General features: G+C 45.4%; 1 protein-coding gene across 4 annotated transcripts in view; it reads left to right on the plus strand.

Moving 5' to 3' along the window:
- Nucleotides 1–21,227, plus strand: part of DOT1L (DOT1 like histone lysine methyltransferase) — a 162,733-nt gene that overhangs the window by 59,534 nt on the left and 81,972 nt on the right. For all 4 annotated transcript variants that reach the window (XM_074978486.1, XM_074978484.1, XM_074978483.1 and 1 more), the window contains exons 7-8: nt 1,331–1,393; nt 17,915–17,970. In XM_074978486.1, coding sequence (XP_074834587.1) covers nt 1,331–1,393; nt 17,915–17,970 — 119 coding nt within the window. The remainder of the gene's footprint in view (nt 1–1,330; nt 1,394–17,914; nt 17,971–21,227) is intronic.

Consider the following 21,227-nt stretch of genomic DNA (forward strand, 5'->3'; position numbering starts at 1 on the left):
TGCTCTTACAAATGGCTGTTCATTAGATTATCGACTTGACAACTGCTGCAATTTAAGAATGTGCGAATCTGCCCTTAACTAGTCTATCTGCTTCTTGCTGCATTTAGCTTGGCCCACTTTTTTTTCCTCAACAGCTATTTTGTTTCCAGGTTTGTTTTGAGTTTGTAGTTGAATATATCCATAGTAACATTTCTCTGGCTATTGCATCACTTTGTGAACTTTTTAAGCCTTCACTTAAATCCGGGGGGGGCAGATTGAGGGGAAGAGTGGGGGAGGAAAGGAAGAAACAAGTTTCTTGTCTGTGGTTTTGCAACTTCCGAAAAGGTTACTGATATTTCCCTGGTTCTTCCACTCTGGAGACTGAAACAGTATTTGAGTGGTGAGAGGAGTCCTGATGTTAACTCTGAAGCCTAATGGCCATTCAGATGTCAGCACAAAATGTTTCACAGCTGACATAACATCAGAAACCTCCAGCTAATCTGGGACTGTACATGGAGTTTGGGATGGTGGATGAAACCTGAATACCCTTTCTTTCCTCCCAATCTCAGCCCTTCATATGTGGACCTATATTTATAGTTACAGTAGGTTTTAAATTGTGACATTCTCTTACTCTTCCCAGTGCAAGACCAATTTAGTTTCAAATGAGGATGAATAGATATAATTTACACCCACAGGTTATAGGAAGGGGTTAGTTTTCAGAAAAATAGTGGTGCTGCTTCTTGTTTGTCCCAAACTATTTGGATGTGAAGGATTTTTCAGCTCTTTTCTGGCAATGAAAACCCACTGCCAACTAGTTGGGTTTGGTCTACAGGTGCCTTGCCAGGCTATGCAGCCTTAATCTCTTTAATCATAAATTGACGCACCCCCATTTTCCCCAGGCAGTGGGCAACATGTTGCAAGGCACTGCATGCATACTTCTGCTGTCTTGTTCACCCTTCCTAACCTATCTCTAACTCTCTCCTTTGCTGTGTGGCCTCCCACAGGACTACATTCACTGCCCCCTGCTTGCTCTGGGATTATGTACCCCAACAGCAACAGTTGCACCACCCTTGGCAGACTACTGAGTGTTGGCAACTCGGCTTCTTTTAGTGCTTCTCTGGAGGGTTGGGGGCAGAGCAGTGTCAACCTTGAGACCTCGTTCCCTAAAGGAACGAGAAGGGTAGAACTTCCATATGTCTTTCTTCACCCCCACTGTCCCATTCAAGTGTTTTATAGCAAAGAACTCTTATAGGCTCATAAGCATTGTCAGAGTTGCCTCTTCTCTCACTATCATAAAATTGGTATCGCAAGATGTCCTAATGGGTGGTTTTGTTTTTCCTCCCTCTTCTAGACGATGGACAGAGAGTTCAGAAAGTGGATGAAATGGTATGGGAAAAAACATGCAGAATACACAGTGAGTGAAACTCAGCTGAAAAATCTTCGTGCTCCACTTATTACTGATGTTCAGAATTTACAGGTCCCCGTCCTCCTGTTTCCCAGCCAAGAAGCACCATGAGTCAGGTTGCATCCTGGCCTTTATCTTGCTGTTAGTGACTGATGCTCTCTAAAAGACATCCTCCCAGAGCCACCCTCTTGACTCACTTGACATGTGGTGTGTGTCCTTGGAAATGTTATTGAGGTTTGCAATTCTTGGAAGGCGCCTTTCTTATAAACTCTCATTACAAAGGGGGCTTGTCTACACTAGCCCCCTTCGAAGGGGGCATGGTGATCAGCCCGATCAGTGGAGGCTAATGAGGGGCTGCGATGCATATGTAGCAACTCATTAGCATAATGCCCACTGTGGAAACTTCAAAGTTATGCTAACTTTGAAGTTTGGCAGGTACTCCAACGCACCAGTGGCTACGCTGCCTGTCAGCACTTTGAAGTTCCCATATGACTTTTTGGGAGTAAGGGACATGCCTGTGGCTATGCTGTGAGTCAAGCACTTTGAAGTTAGCATAACTTTGAAGTTCCCACAGCAGTCATTATGTTAATGAGGTACTGCATATGAATTGCAGCCCCTCATTAGCCTCCTCGAATTGGGCTGATTAGCATGCCCCCTTCGAAGAAGGGGGTTAGTGTAGACAAGCCCCAGCTGTTTCCTGTTCCCACAAACAACATTAAGAAAATTGCTTCCTGATTAGCCTCCTGTCTGTGAGGAAGTTCATGTAATTCTGTTCTCAAGTGGCTCTCCTGTTTCAGTGTGAGGGTGGTGAAGTATTGAAATGGGTTATCTAGGGAGGTGGTGGATTCTCCATCCCTAGAGGTTTTTAAGTCCTGGTTTGACAAAGCCCTGATTGGGGTGATCTTGCTTTTAGCAGGGGATTGGAGTCGATGACCTCCTGAGGTCTCTTCCAACCCTATGATTCTCTGAGTCCTGAGAATACTGCTTCTTTTCTCAACCTCCTCTTTAGTTAAAAAAAAATTTTTGAAGTCGCATGCCTGCCATTGCTTCTAATTGAGGAAGGTTGAGTGGGTCACAGTTGTTCTTCTTCGAGTGTCCCCGTGGGTGCTCCACAATAGGTGTCGGGCTCGCCCGGCGCCGCAGATCGGAAATCTTCCATCAGTTTCTCCTGGATCGCGCATGCGCCGGCGCGCGCTGCCCCCCGGCCGCGTGCGCGATCCGGTCCCCGCCAGTTCCTTCTCAACCGCCATCGGTTGCAGACGGAATCTACTCAGGCTAAGGCCAGAATCAGATTAAATAGTGTTTTTTTTTCTACGTGTCATTTGTTGTTTTTGGTTATTAAAAAAAAAAAAAGAGAGAGAAAGCAGAGACAGAGAATATCAGCAAAAAAAAAAGAGAGGAGCAGAGAAGAGAAGAGTGGACGTGAAGGCCATTTAGGCCACCCGCTGGCCCGCAGGCCGGTGATCACTATTTGGGGTGGAAAGGCACGGATTAAGTGCTAAGTACCCCATTAACAGTAAAGGATTCACCACAATGGCCTCTTCAGGTTTTAAAAAGCGTGAGTCATGCCGTGAAGCTATGCCGGCCTCCGTGGGGCATAGCGAATGCATCCAATGCCTGGGGGAATCACAGGCTACCCAGAAGTGTTCTCACTGTGCTAAGCTCACAGCCAGGGCCAGGAAGGACAGAGGGATGAGGCGTAAAATGCTCTTGTTGATAAGGCTCTCCAGCCGGACTTGCGGGAGAAGCTTCACCCAGAAGGGCCCTCTGGGTTGCATAAGAGGAGGGCAGTTTTCTCTGACACCCTCGGTGCATAAACGGAGGAAACTCTCCCTGGCTCGATCCTTGGCGGCGTTTGCAGCGAGCAGGACGAGCGGAGCACACAGCCCCCAGCCACATACTCGGGCAAGCGGCAGCGCGGCAGCGCACGTGGCAGAGGCTGAGGCTCCGGTTATACAACAGCCAGCATGCGCGGCACCTAGAGCGTCAGCGAGGCAAGCGCCAGACCCGGCGGCACTGCCACAGGCGGCACCGGCCCCCACGGCACCAACGGTGCAGGGGCGCCAGGCACGGAGCCTGCAGGCACTGGAGGAGGATACCCGCGCGGCACCGACAGCGGGGCCGAGATCCCTGGCATGGAAGTGGGCGGTGCCGGCCCTGCAGGGGAGGGGCAAGGCAAAATCAAAAGCCTGGCACCGCAGTCCATCTCCGGACAGGTCTGCGCTGCTGTTAGCACCAAGCCCTCCCCCTGTGATACACACGCCGCACCGAAGGCCTGTGTCTCCACCAGCCCATCCGGAACCTCCTTCTCCGTTACTCTAACCAATGTCACCATGGCTTGGGCCACCTTCACCATTTCTGGGATTGGATCCCCTGGAGTACTATCACAAGTCAGTTTCACCTCTACCTGTGTCGTCGCGGAGGTCTCGCTCTCCCAGACATCGGGGGTACACACCCCGTGAGTGGTCTAGGTCTCCATCCCCGGACCCTTGCCCATGCTGCCATGGTCGTCCTTATCATGCTGGACACAGACACCACAGGCCTACACCCAGGGGCAGGTCCCCCCCCCGGCCGCTCAATACACCCTTGGGCACTCCCGATCGGGGACGGAAACACAGTTGTCTTAAGGGGAGTTAATTTTAGAACCCCGAGACTTTCCTTCACAATCCTCCAGCGAGCAAGTGTATCATCGACCGCAGGAGCCCGAGGGTTCGAGGGAGGTTTACGCTAGTGGTTCGTCCTCATCCTCCCCAGATGAGGCCAAGGCCCCCGGGGATGTGTCTCCCCCGGATGACCTTAAACAGTTTCAGGAGCTGTTTAAAAGGGTGGCTTTCACACAAGACGTTCAAACGGCAGAGGTGCAGGAGAAACATCACAAACTCCTGAAAAATTTGAGACCCCCAGCTTTATCCAAAATTGCTATTCCTCTGGACGAAGCCATTCTGGAGTCAGCCATTACTGTATGGCAGACTCCAGCCTCTGTTCCGCCTACGAACAAGAGAGCGGATAAGAAGTACTTCGTCCCGGCTAAGGGCATGGAGTTCCTCTTCAGTCACCCACAGCCAAATTCTTTGGTGGTCGAGTCGTCCCAGCAGAGGTCAAAGGCTTCTCAGTAGAAATCGGGGGGATCGGACAAAGATGAAAAGAAGCTAGAGCTGTTTGGCAGGAAGGTATATTCCTCTTCTACCCTGCTATTGAGAGTGGCAAATTATGGGCACACCTAGCAAACCATAATTTTGATGATTACTCCAGGCTTACTCCCCTCATAGATGGTTGTTTGGAGACTCAACCGACTTGGTCCCTCACTCCAGTAAGGACTCGAGTGCTACACTTAGAACTTTGGGCATTTGTACTCCCCCATACAGGAGGGAAAAATTTTATCCTCAGCAAAGACGCCACACTTACAACCACATCGTGCTCAATATCAACGGGGCTACGGCCAAGGGCGCTATCAACAGCAGCAACAGTACAGAACCCTAGGCGACGTTCTCAAAAAAGCCGTACGCCCTCGGGTCAGGCCCAAAGGCAACAAGTTTGACGAGTATGTCGGGGGCTGCACTATCAATACCCTTGTTCAATGCCACTCTCATCTCATGTTCCATCTTCGCCTCAGACCGTTCCACTCCCAATGGCAAAAGATCACCACAGACAAATGGGTGCTGGAGATCATAGCCACGGGTTACACGATCCCCTTCCAGTCGCTTCCACCGATGAAGCCTCCCGCCAGGCCTCACGTCAGGGACGCTGCCACGAGGCGAGGCTCAAGCAGAAGGTGAATCACCTTATGTTCATAGGGGAGGTGGAAAGAGTGCCAGAATAATTCCAGGGGAATGTTTTTGTTCATGCTACTCCCTACCAGAGAAGAAAACATGAGACTGGAGGCCCATCTTAGATCTTGGGGGACTCAACCGTTACTTGCGCAAGCAACGTTTTCGGATGATCACAGTTGCCTTGATACTCACGGCACTGGACGATGGAGACTGGGTTGCAGCACTCGACTTACAAGATGCTTACTTTCATATAACGATCCACCCGGCACACAGGCTCTTCCTCCGCTTCCAGCACAGGGTTCTTCCATTCGGCCTCTCCTCGGCCCCCAGAGTCTTTACCAAAACCCTGGCAGTGGTGTCAGCCTACCTGCACAGACAGGGGGTGTTTGTTTTTCCCATATCTGGGCGACTGCCTGCTAAAAGGGGCCTCGAAGGCAGAGGTCTCACGCATGATACGCATCACAGCGGACACGTTTTTCTTCGCTGGGCCTAGTCATCAACCTCGCAAAGTCAAAGTCCGAACCCACACAACATATACAGTTCATAGGGGCATGCATAAACTCTATCACAGCAAGGGTGTACCTACCCAACGCCCGCTTCCACGCCATCAGTTCGCTGGTGCAAGTCATCACATACAGCCCCACGGTGCAGGTCTTAACATGCTTACAGCTGCTGGGCCACGTGGCGGTAGCGACGTTTGTGGTACAGAATGCCAGGTTGCACATGTGAAGTCTGCAGCATTGGCTGGCGTGCGTTTACAAACCGGCATCCCACACTGTCCACAGGGTGGTGTCGCCCACAACAGAAGTGCGCAGATCCCTGGCGTGGTGGGAAAACCCCGAGAAACTGCTAGTGGGGGTGCCTTTTTCACCAACCACAAATTTCTATTTTTTCTTACTACCGCCGCCTCCCACATAGGATGGGGAGCGCACATCGGCGACAAGGTAACGCAAGGGCTATGGTGCCCTGCGGAACAGACACTGCACATAACCATGCTGGAGCTCAGAGCAGTGTTCAACGCCTGCAAACATTTTCGAGATTACCTACATGGCAAAGTATTCGGGATCCAATACCGACAATACCTCCACTATGTTTTACATCAATCGACAAGGAGGAGCACGATCCCGTGCCCTATGTGCGGAAGCAGTCCAATTGTAGAATTGGTGCATCGCCAACAACATAACGTTGAAAGCCTCGTACTTGCCGGGCGCTCACAACGTGAAAGCAGATCAGCTGAACAGGCGCTTCGCAATCACGCACGAATGGCAGATCCGCTCCGATCTGCTACGGTGCATTTTTCGTACATGGGGGTTTCCCCAGATCGATCTGTTTGCCACAAGGTCTTGCACAAAGCCAGAAGGGAGAGAGCTCGCATGATACTCATAGCCCCGCTTGGGATCGGCAGCAATAGCTTCCCTTGCCTTTGCGCATGTCGGACCGCCCACCGCTCCCTCTACCAGTGGCGCCGGACTTACTCACGCAGGCTCAGAGGTCCTTAGTGCACCCGCACCCTCAGTGTCTGCACCTACAAGCATGGCTAATCCATGGCTCAGCTCTTTAAAGAGCACGTGTACGGAGGGAGTACAACAAGTCCTGGAATGTAGCCGAAGGACCTCCACCAGGAGGACTTACAAGCAGAAATGGACTCGATTCACAGCCTGGTGTTCCGCCAGGCAGTTAGGTCCCCTTGACGTTCCTATACCTGTAATACTGGAATACTTATTGGACCTCGAGAGGCGGGTTTTCTCTATCCTTGCTAAAGGTCCACCTCACCGCTATATCAGCCTTTCGGCATACAGAGGAATGGCCCATGGTATTCGTCCATCCTATCATTACCAGGTTCTTGAAGGGTCTGGTAAACCTGTACCCCCCTCAGAAACCGCTTCCACCATCGTGGAATTTGGACTTGGTGCTCAGCACGCTATCGGGTCCACCTTTTGAGCCATTAGCCACAGTTCCCATACGTCTCCTTACGATTAAAAAAAAAAAAAAAACAACCTTCCTCCTTGCAACGACGTCAGCCCGCAGGGTGAGTGAGCTCGCGGCAGTGATGGTAATGCTGCACTGCACGGTATTCTCAAAGGAGGCGGTAACCTTAAGGCTGCACCCAGACTTTGTTCCAAAAGTCTCTTCGGAGTCCCATCTTAACGAGCCAATAGTTCTAGCCTCGTTTTACCCGAAGCCTCAGAGCTCCGGCAAGGAGGCACACCTGCATCTCCTGGATGTGAGGAGGGTGTTGGCCTTCTACATAGACAGAAGTAAGTCCTTCCGGAAAACGGACAGGCTCCTAGTCTCTCTTTCTCTCCCAGGTCAAAAGGAGAAGGTCTCTCTTCACAGAGAATGTCTAAGCACATTGTGTCCTGTATAAAAATGTGTTACGAGCTTCAAAATGCTCCTTTGCTGGCCCCGTCCAGGGCTCACTCCACCAGGGCGGTGGCGGCGTCAACAGCCTTCTTCAAGGGCATCGCGTTAAAAGACATCTGTAGATCGGCGACCTGGTCATCTTACGACACCTTCGCCGAGCATTTATGCCCTGCCTCGGGTATTCGAAGAAGATACCCATCTGTCGACAGCAGTCCTCTTGGGGGCAAGCTGCACATAAACCGATTATGCACCTCCTTACTTGGGTTACTGCTGGGTAGTCACCTATTGTGGAGCACCCACGGGGACACTCGAAGAAGAAAGAAGTTACTCACCCTAGTAACGGTGGTTCTTTGAGATGTTTCCCCGTGGGTGCTCCACCACCCGCCCATCCTCCCCGCTTCGGATCTCTGTCTAGTGTTTTTCAGGAGCATCCGAGGCAGTTGGTCAAGGAACTGGCGGGGACTGGATCGTGCACGCGGCCGGGGGCGCTCAGGGGGGCGGCGCGCGCCGGCGCATGCGCGATCCAGGAGAAACTGCTTGAAGATTTCCGATCCGCGGCGCCGGTCGAGCCCGACGCCTATTGTGGAGCACCCACGGGGACACATCTTGGAGAACCACCGTTACTATGGTGAGTAACTTCTCTTTCCCTGCTCATTTGGGGGAATTGCTATTGTGTGATTGAAGGGAATCTTCCCTTCTGTAGTGTATTAGTTAGCTACACCACTGCAGCACACTTAAGTGTGGAAGCAATTGACGAGGGAACAGATCCTGTCTTTTTTTCAAGTGATCTGGACAGAGCTCTGTGACTGGGCTACTGGTCCCGTTTAGTCCACTTGCTTTTGAATATCTCACATTTTAAAATGGCCTTTCATTGGTAGTTGTGGTTTGGCTTCAAGGAGGGATATGTTAAGTTTTCATTTGTAGTGAACTTAAGGCTCATGTTGTACTCTAATGTCAAGTGGTCAGGTTTGTAATGTAAGGACTCTCCTGTTGCTCCGTGAGAAGTGGGCCATCTAATGGATTTGGGTGACAATGTTGCCTGTCCAAAAATACCCCCGTGATGGAATGTGGGGGGAGGGGGGGGGTCAATGCGTGAGAGTCAGGTTGGATGTGTGTGTGTGTGACAGAGCAGCTTACAGTGGCTAAGGATGACCCCTGGGGCTGTGATCTACGCTGGCAGGTAACATCTCTGACCCGAACAAAGAGCAGGGAGGAGCTGAGCTGGGTTTTGAATTGGAGGTGACAGTTAGAATCTGAGGAGAGGAGGGAAATACAGCTAGCCGATGCTGAGGGGGAAGCTAGACCCCAGATGGAGCACCCCTCAAGCTCCTCTCCCCATGATGGATTGTAATAACTGTCTCTGCCTGCCCTGCTGACACCTCTGCACTGTGCTGTGCCTCTGTTGATTAATAAACTCTCTGTTCTACCTGCTGAGTGAGAGTCACTCCTGCCTGCAGATGGGGTGCAGTGCTTTGGGACCCCGAACCCCATCACACCCCCATACTGAAACTGACATGGCAGCTATTCCTTTAGTACATGTGGCTCCCTTGGTAAGGTTAGTTTGCATTTGGGTTAATGTCAAGGCTGTGAACTCACCTGCTGTAAAACTGTATGCAGGCAGGCCTCTCTTCCCAAGAAGTACCCATATGGCAGTCTTGCTTCATGCTATCCAGCTGGCATTATATGAAAGCAATAGCTACTGAAGATATTTCACTTATGATCCATATCATTTAAAGGCTAGGGAGGGAACTTTGACTGCATTAATGTATGTGTTGATTATGTGAGGCTGCAAGGATTGCAAAATAATATATGGTGTGGTAGGATCAGACAGTAATGGAAGTAAGACAGCTTATTTTTTGTTCACTACTTTGGAAGAAAGGTAATAGAAGCCCAGTGGTAAAGACTGGGGCCAAAATGTTCAAACATGCATCTGGAATTACACCTTCAAGTAAGTGTTTTGATTTTTTCAGTGATGTTGAGCATCTGGGCTCCCAGTGAAGTTGGTGACGGCCAGGGTGGGTGCATGGCACCGCTAAAAACCAGGCCACATTCAGACTGGGGTCATGACCCCTCAGGGGATCACAAGGTGGTTACATCAGGACCTGGAGCTGTCAGCCCCAAATCCCCATTAAATTAATTATGCTCCTCCCCTGTTTTTAATTTACATGTTGGGTCATACTCAGAGGCTTGCTGTATGAAAAGGGTCACCAATACAAAAAGTTTGAAAATCACTGTTATACACAGATGTCTAAATGTGGATTTAGAAGTACAACATTAAGTTACATAGGTTTGAAAATTTTATCTCCACTCCATTTTCATACATGGCAGATTTTTACTTGCTGCTTTTTAGCAACTATCACTGTCTATATGTATGTGTATCTCTAATCCTAATCAGAATCAGATAACAGGCAATTTCCCCCTCCCCCCAGCAACGTATATTGGTTAGACACACACACACTCTACTCTTTGACTTCCTGGTGGATTGCAATGAAGTCTTTCCATAATTCTTGTGGCAAGGATACTGGATAAGGGAAATGTGTCCAAAATCCTTCTATATTTAGTTCTCCCACATGGCAACGTGCTGTCTTTGGCAGTAAAACAATAATTCCATCTACTCCCTCTGTAGTAATCCAGGCTGGCTGTAATCCTAACTAGAATGCATTGGAAGGCACAAGGCTGGAAAGCTTCATCTGAGTGCATGGAATGTAGTGGTGAAAGACAATGCAACTGCACTTTGAGAGCCCTCTCCTGCTGCTTGTAAAATTGACTTGTTTACCACCATACATTATCTCAGAGAAGGAGAGTGCTACATATTCCTGGGGAATTCTCAAGAGTCCAGTCTGACAGTAATCATCCTTCCATATGACTAAGGATTGGAGCCATTTATGTTCAGCCAGATTCTAACTGTAAATACAATTCTGCACAACTGGATGAAAAATCATAAAGCAAATATTTTAGAAGACGAAAGAGTAGCGACAGAAGGAATGGAAGATTGACAGAAATTTCTGGGAATAAGCCTCTGATCCTAGCTGCTGCAGTACATATATGATTTGGACAGCGATATTTAGTTCATGCATAGTGTTGCTGCCTTGCTGTAAAAGACAAAACCCAGCAAGACACACACCCATAATTCCTAATACAACTGGCTATGTGTGTACTTTGAAAAAATGACTGATCTTGGGGTTCACATGGACTCCATATTCAGTGTAGTCAGGTGATGGGTCTTACCTAGCTCAGTCCCACCAGTGTGACCTGGAATTTGAGAACTAATCATTCTGTCTTCTAGATGGAGCATCATCACAGGTAGTGCATTCTGAAATCAGAACTTAATTAACAATTCTGTTGATTCACAGACTTATGTAAGTAAAATATCTAGATTGCTTTTTTTCCCTTTCTCTTAAATTTAGTCACGAGTGCTAACAAGGAAAAAAAAGAATAAAATTGTAGTGAGAAGAGTTGGCAATGAGAATTTGCACTGTCAGAATACACACACAGGTGGATCTGTTGAGTAAGAGAGTGCAATTTTAACACTGTCACTTTTCAGTCCATAATTGTAAAGTTCTCCAGCTGGTTCAAAACATCAAGTTATTTTGGAATTCAAGGCACCTGCTGAGCTACAGCTGCTAATAATGGGCTATCACTGAAACTTTTAAAAGTAGGTGTTCTCATTTTGGGCATGAGAGAACAGAAATTTTCTCTCCTTTCTGTGAAAATATATACTGATTGGAAAAAAATAACCACCATCTGTGGCTTATTAGTGTCTTTACTTGTTGCTTAGGACACCCTATCCTGCTGTGGGCTACTCTAGTCATTTGGGCAAGAGTTTTCTGCTACAAACCTAACTGCTATTCATTATCTATTAATTCTTTCTTTGTTTTTGACATTTCTAGTGTCTGTTTCCACAACACTGGAACTATTCCTTGACAGTTTGCAAGATTAGTTTCAAATTATTTTTCAGGGTAGTTGTCCTGGGGAAATCTGCATTTTTTCTTAGATAATGAGAACTGAATAATTACATGGTCCTTCTTGGGGAATTCCTGCACATGTTCAAGTGATCAAATTAAAGCTTAAAAATTCAGTATTGCAGTTAACAGAGACATGTGGTTCTTCATGGTTTTCAAACATGAATATCCCCACATGGATCCAAATTCAGAACAATCTATGGCAGGGGTCTGCAACCAAAATAGTGACAAGCCATTTTTTCAAATTCAGTTACAGAATCAATAATTCAAGAGCCACAATGCACGTGAATAGGAGACAGTCCTTAAATAACATCAAACTGTACTTTTTGTCACCCTGTTTTAAGAACAGCAGACACGATTGGTGGGAGGGAGTCACCCATGGCAAGCCGTGCAGCTCAGCCCTGCTTATGCTGATTTGAGCGTGGCGGGAGGTTTGAGCAGCGCTTTGCAGTGAACAGCAGATCCTGCATGAGTGGGAGGCAGAGCCTTCTCGCCCTCCCTCTGCCGGGTGGTAGCTGCCAGCATACTCTTTCCCCAGTGCAGCTCTGGCAGGACAGGCTTGTCCGCCCCTCTCCCCAGCTCTCCTCCCCACCCCCATGCAGCATGTGGGTGGCTGCTGGCTTTTTCTTCCAGGGCTCTCTGCCACTGCTGAGTCCACTTGCAGCTCTAGAGGCTGGTGCCACTTAAAAAAAAACAAAACAAAACAAAACTAAAGCTCGTTTTAACAGCAGGCTTTGTTTAAGTGGCAGCAGCCTCCAGAGCTGCAAGAGGAGTCAGCAGCAGCAGCGCTCGGAGGCAGAAGTGTCTCCTTAATGAGTTTGCTGGCCCTTGATGTACAGGTATTTAGGGCAGAACACTGAGGGGTCGTGTGTTTTTTTTAAAGTGTCTGAGTGTTCTTGCTAGTGTATGTTTATAATAAGGTCTGTGTCCTCAGTGCTTCTCACCAGTAGTCTTACCAGTTCCCCATTAGGAAAGGATTCATTCAGTTACATGGGTATACCAGGAGAGGAGTTATGTGGAAACTTGCCAAGCTGTCTGGGGTGGGGGGAAAGAAGCCAAATTTGCACACAGAATTTTCAGTATGGTGAAAGACTGAGCTCTTCCTCCACTCCCCACCCGTTTGATGTGGATTGATGATGGAGGACTTGATCATTTTTTCAAAAAGAGTTGACCTGGCCACAGGGGAAAGTTTCTTTCCGACAGCTGAACCTTGACATAAAGTGAAGAGAAACATGCAGACCCTTAACATACGACAGGTTATAAGTCAGCGTTATACAGTGTATAATCTTTCCTGCCTGCACCCACAATGGTTTTATACAAGTTTCCATGGAGTCCTAACTTAGCCAATTTTTGTAGTGCCCAAATCCCTGCTGGACTGTCATGTTGTCTTGGGGGCATTCATACAGCAAGTGATTTATTCCAGAATTGCCATAATGAACTTTTTAAATCCAGTGTGAATGTTGCTGTAAATCTGGTTAAAGATGAGGGTAAAACTTGGATTCACTCTTATTTTACAAAACCTTGTTTGTCTGGCTTTTTGGCTTTTTAATCAAAGATGGTTTGGATCATAGTGTCAATCCTTCCCAAAACTTTGATATCGGAGTATGCAAGTCAGGATTGGACTATAGAAAATGCAGATCACAGAACTGTAGGACCAGAAGGTACTTTGAGAGGATTTTTAGTGCCCTGCGCTCATGACTCTAGGTAGGTCTAATGGCTGCTTGGAGTTGTACATTTGGTTTCTCTCTTTCGCAAGCAGACTGTTGTAGAAGGAAGCCTCGCTTGCCAAGCGAGGTATTTTCTTATCCCATCTCACCCCCACACATGATCTTGTATGCATTAGTGGTAGATATGTGTAGTTCCTACTGCAGCGTCTTTTCTTCCTCTCTTGTAACTTGCAGGCCTCACCTAGCTTTTCTTGTAGGTTCACATGTGGTCTGGATGTCTTCTGTTGCCTCTTTCACAAAAGTCTTGCTTCAGGATAAAAACAGCAAGTTCTGTAAACCACTAACCAGTATCTCAAGCTTCCTTGTGCTGATGTATTTTATAGGCACATAACTGTCATTGCCCTGTGCTTAAAAACCTTCCATTGCCTAACAGTTAGCTGTCTGCAGCAAGGGTGTGGGCAGGATGTGTATTTGTCCTAGATATTTTTGAATGCCCTATTTCAGCGGGAAACTCGATGTTTTGGTATTTGAAAAGCCCTCCAAATGTCCCCTGTGGCTTTGACATGATGCCATGTTTCAGAGGTTTGGATTATTGCCTCTAGTTATTTTTGCAATGAACAGGGGCTTAAAAATAACCATGTGTACTTTTCCAGGAAGAATTAACTGTTTTTGAGAGCCAGGCACTTCAACCTGAGGCTGGCAGACTGACACTTTGTGTTTTTTATGGTATTCTGCAGTCAGAACCTTGCTGCAGAGCCCTCCAATGCAGGTCTGGGAAGAGAATATCTGTTCCTGTTAGATTTTGGAGTGCAAAACTCTGGAAAAGTGGATTGGTCTTCAGAAGTGTGTGTGTGAGTGTGTGAGAGAGAGAGAGATAATATAACTTGCAGTACTGTGTTATTTATTGTTTTGTATGGGCATAACCTGCCAGTTTGCTTTGAGTTGTAGACATCAGCCACTGTGAGCACATTCCTGCAAGCCTGTCTGCCTGAACACCAGAGGGAAAACCTGCCTCTGCTTCTAAATTTAGAAACAATAAAGGCTGGCTGCTCTCTGAAGTGGATTTCAGTGAGCTAATTATCAGTTTAGATAAAGCAGGTCCCCTGCCTTGTCTAATCAAATGAAAATATCTACATTACAGATGGTTCTTTCCATTCATTATTCACTAAGGAGATTAAATTTCTGTGAGAGGGAGAGAATGTTGTGGGGGTGGGTACACTGATTGGAAGAGACTGAGTGCATCCTTACTGCTATCTCACGCTGGCAGGCTGTGGTTTTCCTGTGTGAGCTCTGCTATACAGTGTTCTGTACTTAAGCAATGCAATAACCCATCAGCAATTGGCTGAGTTGCTGTTTAATTATCATGGAAGAGCTCAAATTTCCTGACCAGCTCTTCATGCAAGTGGAATTTTATGATTCGTGTTTGTGCCAGTTGTTTTGGGTGCTGTTGAGAGATCTCAATTTGAGAGAGAGTTTGGGGTATTTGTTTTCTTCCTTGGGCCAGGGCTGTGTAACTGTATCCCGGGGAATGACCAGTAGTTAGCGCTCTTCACTTCTCAGCATAATAAAAAAAACCATCTCTTATACCACTGTCATAAAACTTCACAGTAAGCAGTTCTCTTGTATTCTTAGTTTGATGTATAGTGCTGTAGTTTGGCATATAACCTCATAAATGGCTTGAGTGTTCTTTAGCAGGAGCCAAAACAGGCTTAAAAATCATAATTTCTGCACTGTTTTTAAATAAGTGCTGGGTGGGTCACTGGTACAGGATCCTCCTATTTTTCATATTGAGAAACGTGCCTGCTAATTGGGGGTAAGAAACTGTTTTATAACACATTTGGGTCACAGCCATGATTAAATGTGGCTATTTTTATAGTGTAAACGAGGCCAAAATTACTGCCTTTTTATGCCAGTTTCCATTTCTGGTGTGGATTTTTTTTTTCCAAGCACTGGCTAAATGTGGCTTTGTTCCTACAATAGAAAAATAACTATGTTTGGAGTAGGGTCATGTGGTCCACTTGAACTATAATATGGCAACTTCTCAGCTGGAGAGAGAGGGAAAACATTTTCATGTTTTAATCCAGGCATATGGCTTATCAGGGTTAAAACGTGACTCTTTAATGTGGCTAAAATGCTTTTTTGCACGGGTAAGATAAATCTAGAACAGAGTTGGGTCACAGTCACACTCTTAAGAACCTGAATCCTAATCAGTTTTATCAAACAAACATTTAAAAATTTCTGATGCTGCTCCAGCCCTGAGTCCTCCAGTAAAGTGGTTGGCTTTATAGTCCGAACTTTCTTTAGGGTTATTGTGTGAAAGTCCCACACTAATGGAAGAAACTTACTAGATGGGGGAAAGAGTGGAACTGACTCAACTCTCTTTGATGTCAGATGTACCAAAGTAAACAGAAACACACTTGTTTTGCCTTTGTCTGATAAGTCAGACAATTAAATCAAAAGTGTCCAGTTTATGTGGTGCTGATAGTCTAAAAAGTATATGTATTGGAGTGTGTTTTTGATTAATGTATTTACCAGCCTCTTGGGCATCAAATGATTGTTTTAGTTTTTAATAACAATCAGGAGTTTCTGGCTTAGCTCGTCTTTCCATATGAGTCCAATCCCTAAAATGAAGTTTATTCTGTAGTAAGAAAGTGTGGGTTTAAGGTACAGTTAACCTTCTGTTTAAAAGAACTGAATAATTATCAAATGAGTTTGTAGGCATGGTGTTTAAAATGAGTATTTTAGAGGTTAAAGACAAATTATAGCTTTATTTGCACTTAAACTTCTGAGTCTTCTGACCAACCGCTTTCATTTAGAAAGCTTTTAATTCAGGGCTGTAACAATCTTTTTATTCTCTGACCTTGGAGTCTGTTTATCCCCTATTCTACCTTTCCATTCTTGCTTGCTGTAGGATTTTGCAGACTCCTGCCCTCTGCACATGGAAGTGAACCCAGCATTGCTTTGGTTGCTGAGACTATGCATGCTGTAAAATTCATAGTGAACTTTGGTGTTTAGTTTTTTGTGATGTCATCTAATCAGGCAGAGAGGACTACTCTCTTGCCCTATGTTTGGGGAATTTTCTAAGAACTTCTCATCTCTGGGAAACTGGCTCAGCTCTGCTAGTAGTAGTGATGTTGGTACCCTAAAATAGACAAGTATCGGAGGGATAGCCGTGTTAGTGTGGATATAGACCAGTATCTGATGAAGTGAGTCTGTGCTCACGAAAGCTCATGCTCAAAACTTTTCTGTTAGTCTATAAGGTGCCACAGGACCCTTCGTTGCTGTAACATAGACAAGGTACTATCATCACATCAGTTAAATAACTCAGAGTTACATGATCACGTTAAATATGCTGACAACCCAACCCGGGCTCCCAGCCTTAACACCAAGAAAACTATACCAGTGTTATCTTATTATAGAATTATTTTTAAGAGATTGGCCTTAGGGTAGGCATTCCTCAAGGATAATAAGGAATTAAATTTTGGTGGCATTGGATTTAAACTTGAAATGAATCACACAAAAGTACTGACCTGATACTTCTTAGGAGCCAGTACATACTGAACTTAGTAGAACAACATTGTCAAATGAAATCAGGTAGGCAGCTCTGCAATAAAGTTGAGTAAAGGTCTCTTGTAGTCTGTAGACTGCAGTTCAGGTTCCATCAGTTCAACGTTTTGATTGGGAACAGAAATAACTTTAATTATAACCTTCCATTATATGCAGGGAGGCTTGAATGTTATAGGGCTGGCCCCCCAGACTGACGCTGCGTAATGCCAGTGGCTACGGTTTCTGGACGGCAACTTGTAGAGTCTGACATAAGCAAGAGGGTATGGCATCACAGTACAGCCCACGTATTATCGGTTTGGATTTAGGACCGTGGACTCTACTATCCAAAGTAGGCAAATTGTTCATTAGTACTTGACTTTTGTGGGTGTAGAGCTAATTGTCCAATTTTTTTTGTGAGCTTTATAATATTACACTGGAAAGGGTGGTTTGTGTAAATGAGTATACTAGACATCAGTCATAACCAGAATCATTAAAAATTCTTCTCTTAATGAACCATGTGCAGCTATTTTAGGATTAGAAGTATTCCAGATGGTAGTTACAGAGAGTGCTGCAAATTAGTAATTTTTAGGGAACACTTCAAACAACAAGCTAACTTAGGGGAATTCTAGGCCAGAAGTGCTAGACCAGAGCAGGGCATCACTGTAGTACTTGTGGTGGAGACACTCTGTGCTGACTGCTGTGGAAGTCCTTGGGAATTGTAGACGTGCAGCATCCCTGAAAAACCAGATCCTTGGGGCATCAAGGTGAGCCCCCAGCCATTGAGGAAACCCAAATCTAGGGACATTATTTGCAGACTTTAGGCTAAATCTTCATGCTTCAGTTCCCCATCTGTAAAATGGGAATGATGCCTCTCCTCCTTCCCCTACCCCCTTTGAAGGATAGAAAAGGTGGGTTGAGAAGGTGTGTGGAGGTGTTGCACAATTTGAATGGTAGGCAGTAAATAAGGCATAGGCCACACACAAGTGGTCGCCTTTGAGGGCAAAAGAACAGCTGTGGGAAGGGAGGCCTCCTCTTGTCTTTGGATGTGAATTGAATTGTTTGAAGGGATGTGTGGTAATTTTCTCCCTGAGACATTTCTTGAAGGTTTCAAGTGGCCCTATTTGTAACTAGCACCACTGAGTCAGTCTAGTGATGTTAACTTTGCTGTGTTCAGTGTGCAAAGCTAAGAGAGACATTTAATTTTTTTTCTTTTTTTTATAGCTGGAAAGAGGTGACTTCCTCTCAGAGGAATGGAAAGAGAGAATTGCAAACACAAGGTATGGTAGAACAGTTGATTGTGACTTCATGAATTTGTAATATTTGTCAGTGTATCATAATTGAAATTGGAAGGCTGGCCAGCTCAGAATACAGAATTTCCATACCAAACATGTAAAGCATATATATGAAGTTCCCCATTAGCAGTATGTGGAGCCTGAGATCAGCCTGGAAGAACGGTTTTTCATGCATTCCCAGAAGTATTAATTGGAGTGTCCAGCATAAATTCCTCTTACTCAGCTAAAGAAAACCCCTGTTGTTTTTGCATTTCCTTTAGTCTGTGATTCCTGAATGCCAGCTTGAGGGACAGGTGGTTCATGTGTCTGAGATAGTTGCTTACCCTGATAGTAAGCCTGAGCTAACTAAAGTTGCTATTCTGTTTTACTGATCCCTTTGGGTAGCTGAATATTTATCCAAACTGAAGATTTGTATTTAGAGATGAGGTCTCTTGAAAACAAAAGTGTAGCGTACTGCTACTGAGAAGGGAAATGTCATGGTTTAAAACATTCTTAATTTTTTGTGAAGGGCTACATGTTCATAGAGCCTTGTTGGTAGACACTAATCATGTGCTGTACAATGGATAGGAAAAAAAAAAGTCAATGGCAGGAGACCGCCCCTCCCCCCCTTTTTTTATTTATTTTTTTTTATTTTCTTGGAGAGATGGAAAACTGTTGACAAAAAGGCTCATTGAAACTCTTTTCAGGGCTGTGGCAAGTTATGGATAGTTTCCAAGACCATTTTTAAGAGTATACTCAGGAAAGGCATCTGCCAGTCCGATTTTTGCTTTTTTATGTATCCCAGTTAGACTTCTTGGGCTGCCTTTTAATTTGTGGGCAGACTTGTCCCATCCGTGCAGTGTGGTGTGGTTTTGCTTTATTAGTTGTTTGCATCTTGTGCACACATCTCTCTCTACCCTGTACAGTTCTCTTTCTTTAGGGTAATCTTTAACAGAAGCTGTAGATTCGAGCCTTGCATCCTGACAGAACCTGGCTGTTAGTATTGGCTCTGGTGGAATCTGCTCTCCTCCACTGGCCTGGAGGCAATGCAGTGGCAGCTGCATATGCTGCTCCTGCTGATCACTGTCACCTAGCAGTACCACAGGGCAGTGGAGAGAGTGTGCCGAGGAGTCACAACATCTTGCTTCAGCATCACAAGCAGCGCAGTGGGGCCTGGAGCAGGGCATGCAATTACTGGCTTATGCTCACACTTCTACACTGACTCCAGGGACAGGATGAGAGCCCTCCTGTGGGGAGGAGGTAGTGGCAGTGCTGACTTGGGTTCTGGTTGGAAATGGATTTGATGCTCTCAGGCTTGGATTCTGCCCAGACCTAGACGTGAGCCGACCTCCTGCTGTTGTGTCGGAAGATGCTGGTAGGGCTGTGGTAGTAGATGCTGCTGGTTTGTTACTTTGAATGGTATATAGTTGATTGGATTCCTGTCAGCCCACAGCCACCTCCTACCTCCCACAAAAATTCTTTCAGCAAAAAAATAGTTTCTCATTCTCAAGCTCTAGTTGTTGGAATTTTTGTGAATGCAAATTGATCAGTCAAAAATTAAACGGCAGATGTTGATCAACTGATATATTTTAATCCAGTTCAATTTCCTAATAGTGATATTTCCCCTTTCATTTTCCATTGTGAGCAGTGTTAGCATCCTAGGTGATGGCCTTCATAATAATGATTAGGTTTCTTTTTTTTTCCCCTTTGGGATTTTAATAGCATACCTAGCTAGTTCATTTGGTTAAAGGGTTTTTATATCCCACCGTCGGTGGGACAAAATCACTTAACTAATCTAAATTGTGCTTCAAGCAAAGACGATAATAGAGCATTCCAAGGGTTCAGACTCTTAAATGCAGGTTCACTTTTGTGCGCACACAATTATTGTTCATATTTTCTTCTCTCACCACTGCTGATGGCTTAAGCAACATGTGTGACATGTATTATTCATACTGTCTGCACTTGTGGTTTTAGCAGTCTGCACTGAAAAGGCTGTAGACCAAATAAGGGGAAAATAAAGTTCTTTTGGTCTCCAGTGTGCATAGTAAATATTCCATTGGAACAAACTTGTTTACAGATATTTCAGATGACTTTGTTTCTTTTCCTTTTCTCTCCTTAAAATTCTCTAGTGACTTAAATACCATGAGAAGTCCTGTAGCACCTTATAGACTAATATAATATCTGTTAGTCTGCAAGGTGCCACAGGACTTCTTGTTGTTTTTGAAGATACATACTAAGTTGGCTATCCTGATATTTAATACTACGACCATGCTCTAAGGGCCTTGTTTGTCATTTGAGTGGGATGCAGGATAAAAGGCACCCTTACTGGCATTGCTTGCTAGACCAGGTTTCCCATATCTGTAAGAGCAGGGGTGGGCAGAAAAAAGATATCTTTTTAATTTGCATATAGATTTCTTTTTTAACTGTACTTTTTGAATAGCTCTGGCTACATATATTAAACTCAGTTGCCTTTGCGAAGACGGTGGGGGTGTGCATGCATGCACACCAAAAAAGAGCAGAATTCAAATTAGTTTCACTTGCAAATAAGTAAATTCTTATCGATGACGTTGTCTAAAAACAGTCCTGAAGTGCTTGATCCTGCAAGGCACTATAAATACCTTCTGAGAGGTGCCAAGCATCCTTATTTCTCACTGAAGCCAGTGGGAGTAGAAGGCCTTTGGAAACTCACAATATTAGACCCAGAGTTAAATAGTTTCAAAATTATACCCAATGTAACATGTGTCTTGTTTCTTGCTGTTTGTGGCTGAAGGTCTTTTTTTCTACTTCATGACACTTTTTATCTTCATAGTATCATGCCTTGGTGCAGCTTGCTCAGTTTCTCTTTTTAAGAGTTAAATATACTTTGGGCTGGCGAACCCTTTGTGGGATTTAATCCATTGATCACAAGACACATGCATTTTTCCAGTGTTGGATAGAGCTTAAGACAATCTGAGGGCTGGTTGAGAGCTAGGAAAAAAAGATTCTCTACTCAGATACCTTGGTATTAACCTTGTGAAAAGACCTGTCTTCTTTCACCATCATTTGTGGGGCTGAGAGTACTTGGTAAATAAATTCTTTGTGAATACTATGTCAAATTACCAAAAGTATAATAGGATTCAACAAGTATCTGTCAAGATGGGTAGTCACCACTCCTCAGGTGTGATTTAACAACTCTTATAAACATGTCAGCAGTAGCTATAACCATATGCACTGTTGAAAGGCCACCAGATATTATGGAAGTATGAAAAACATGCTTTTACTAT

This window comes from Carettochelys insculpta, chromosome 27 (genome assembly GCF_033958435.1).
Source record: "Carettochelys insculpta isolate YL-2023 chromosome 27, ASM3395843v1, whole genome shotgun sequence".
NCBI lineage: Eukaryota > Metazoa > Chordata > Testudines > Carettochelyidae > Carettochelys > Carettochelys insculpta.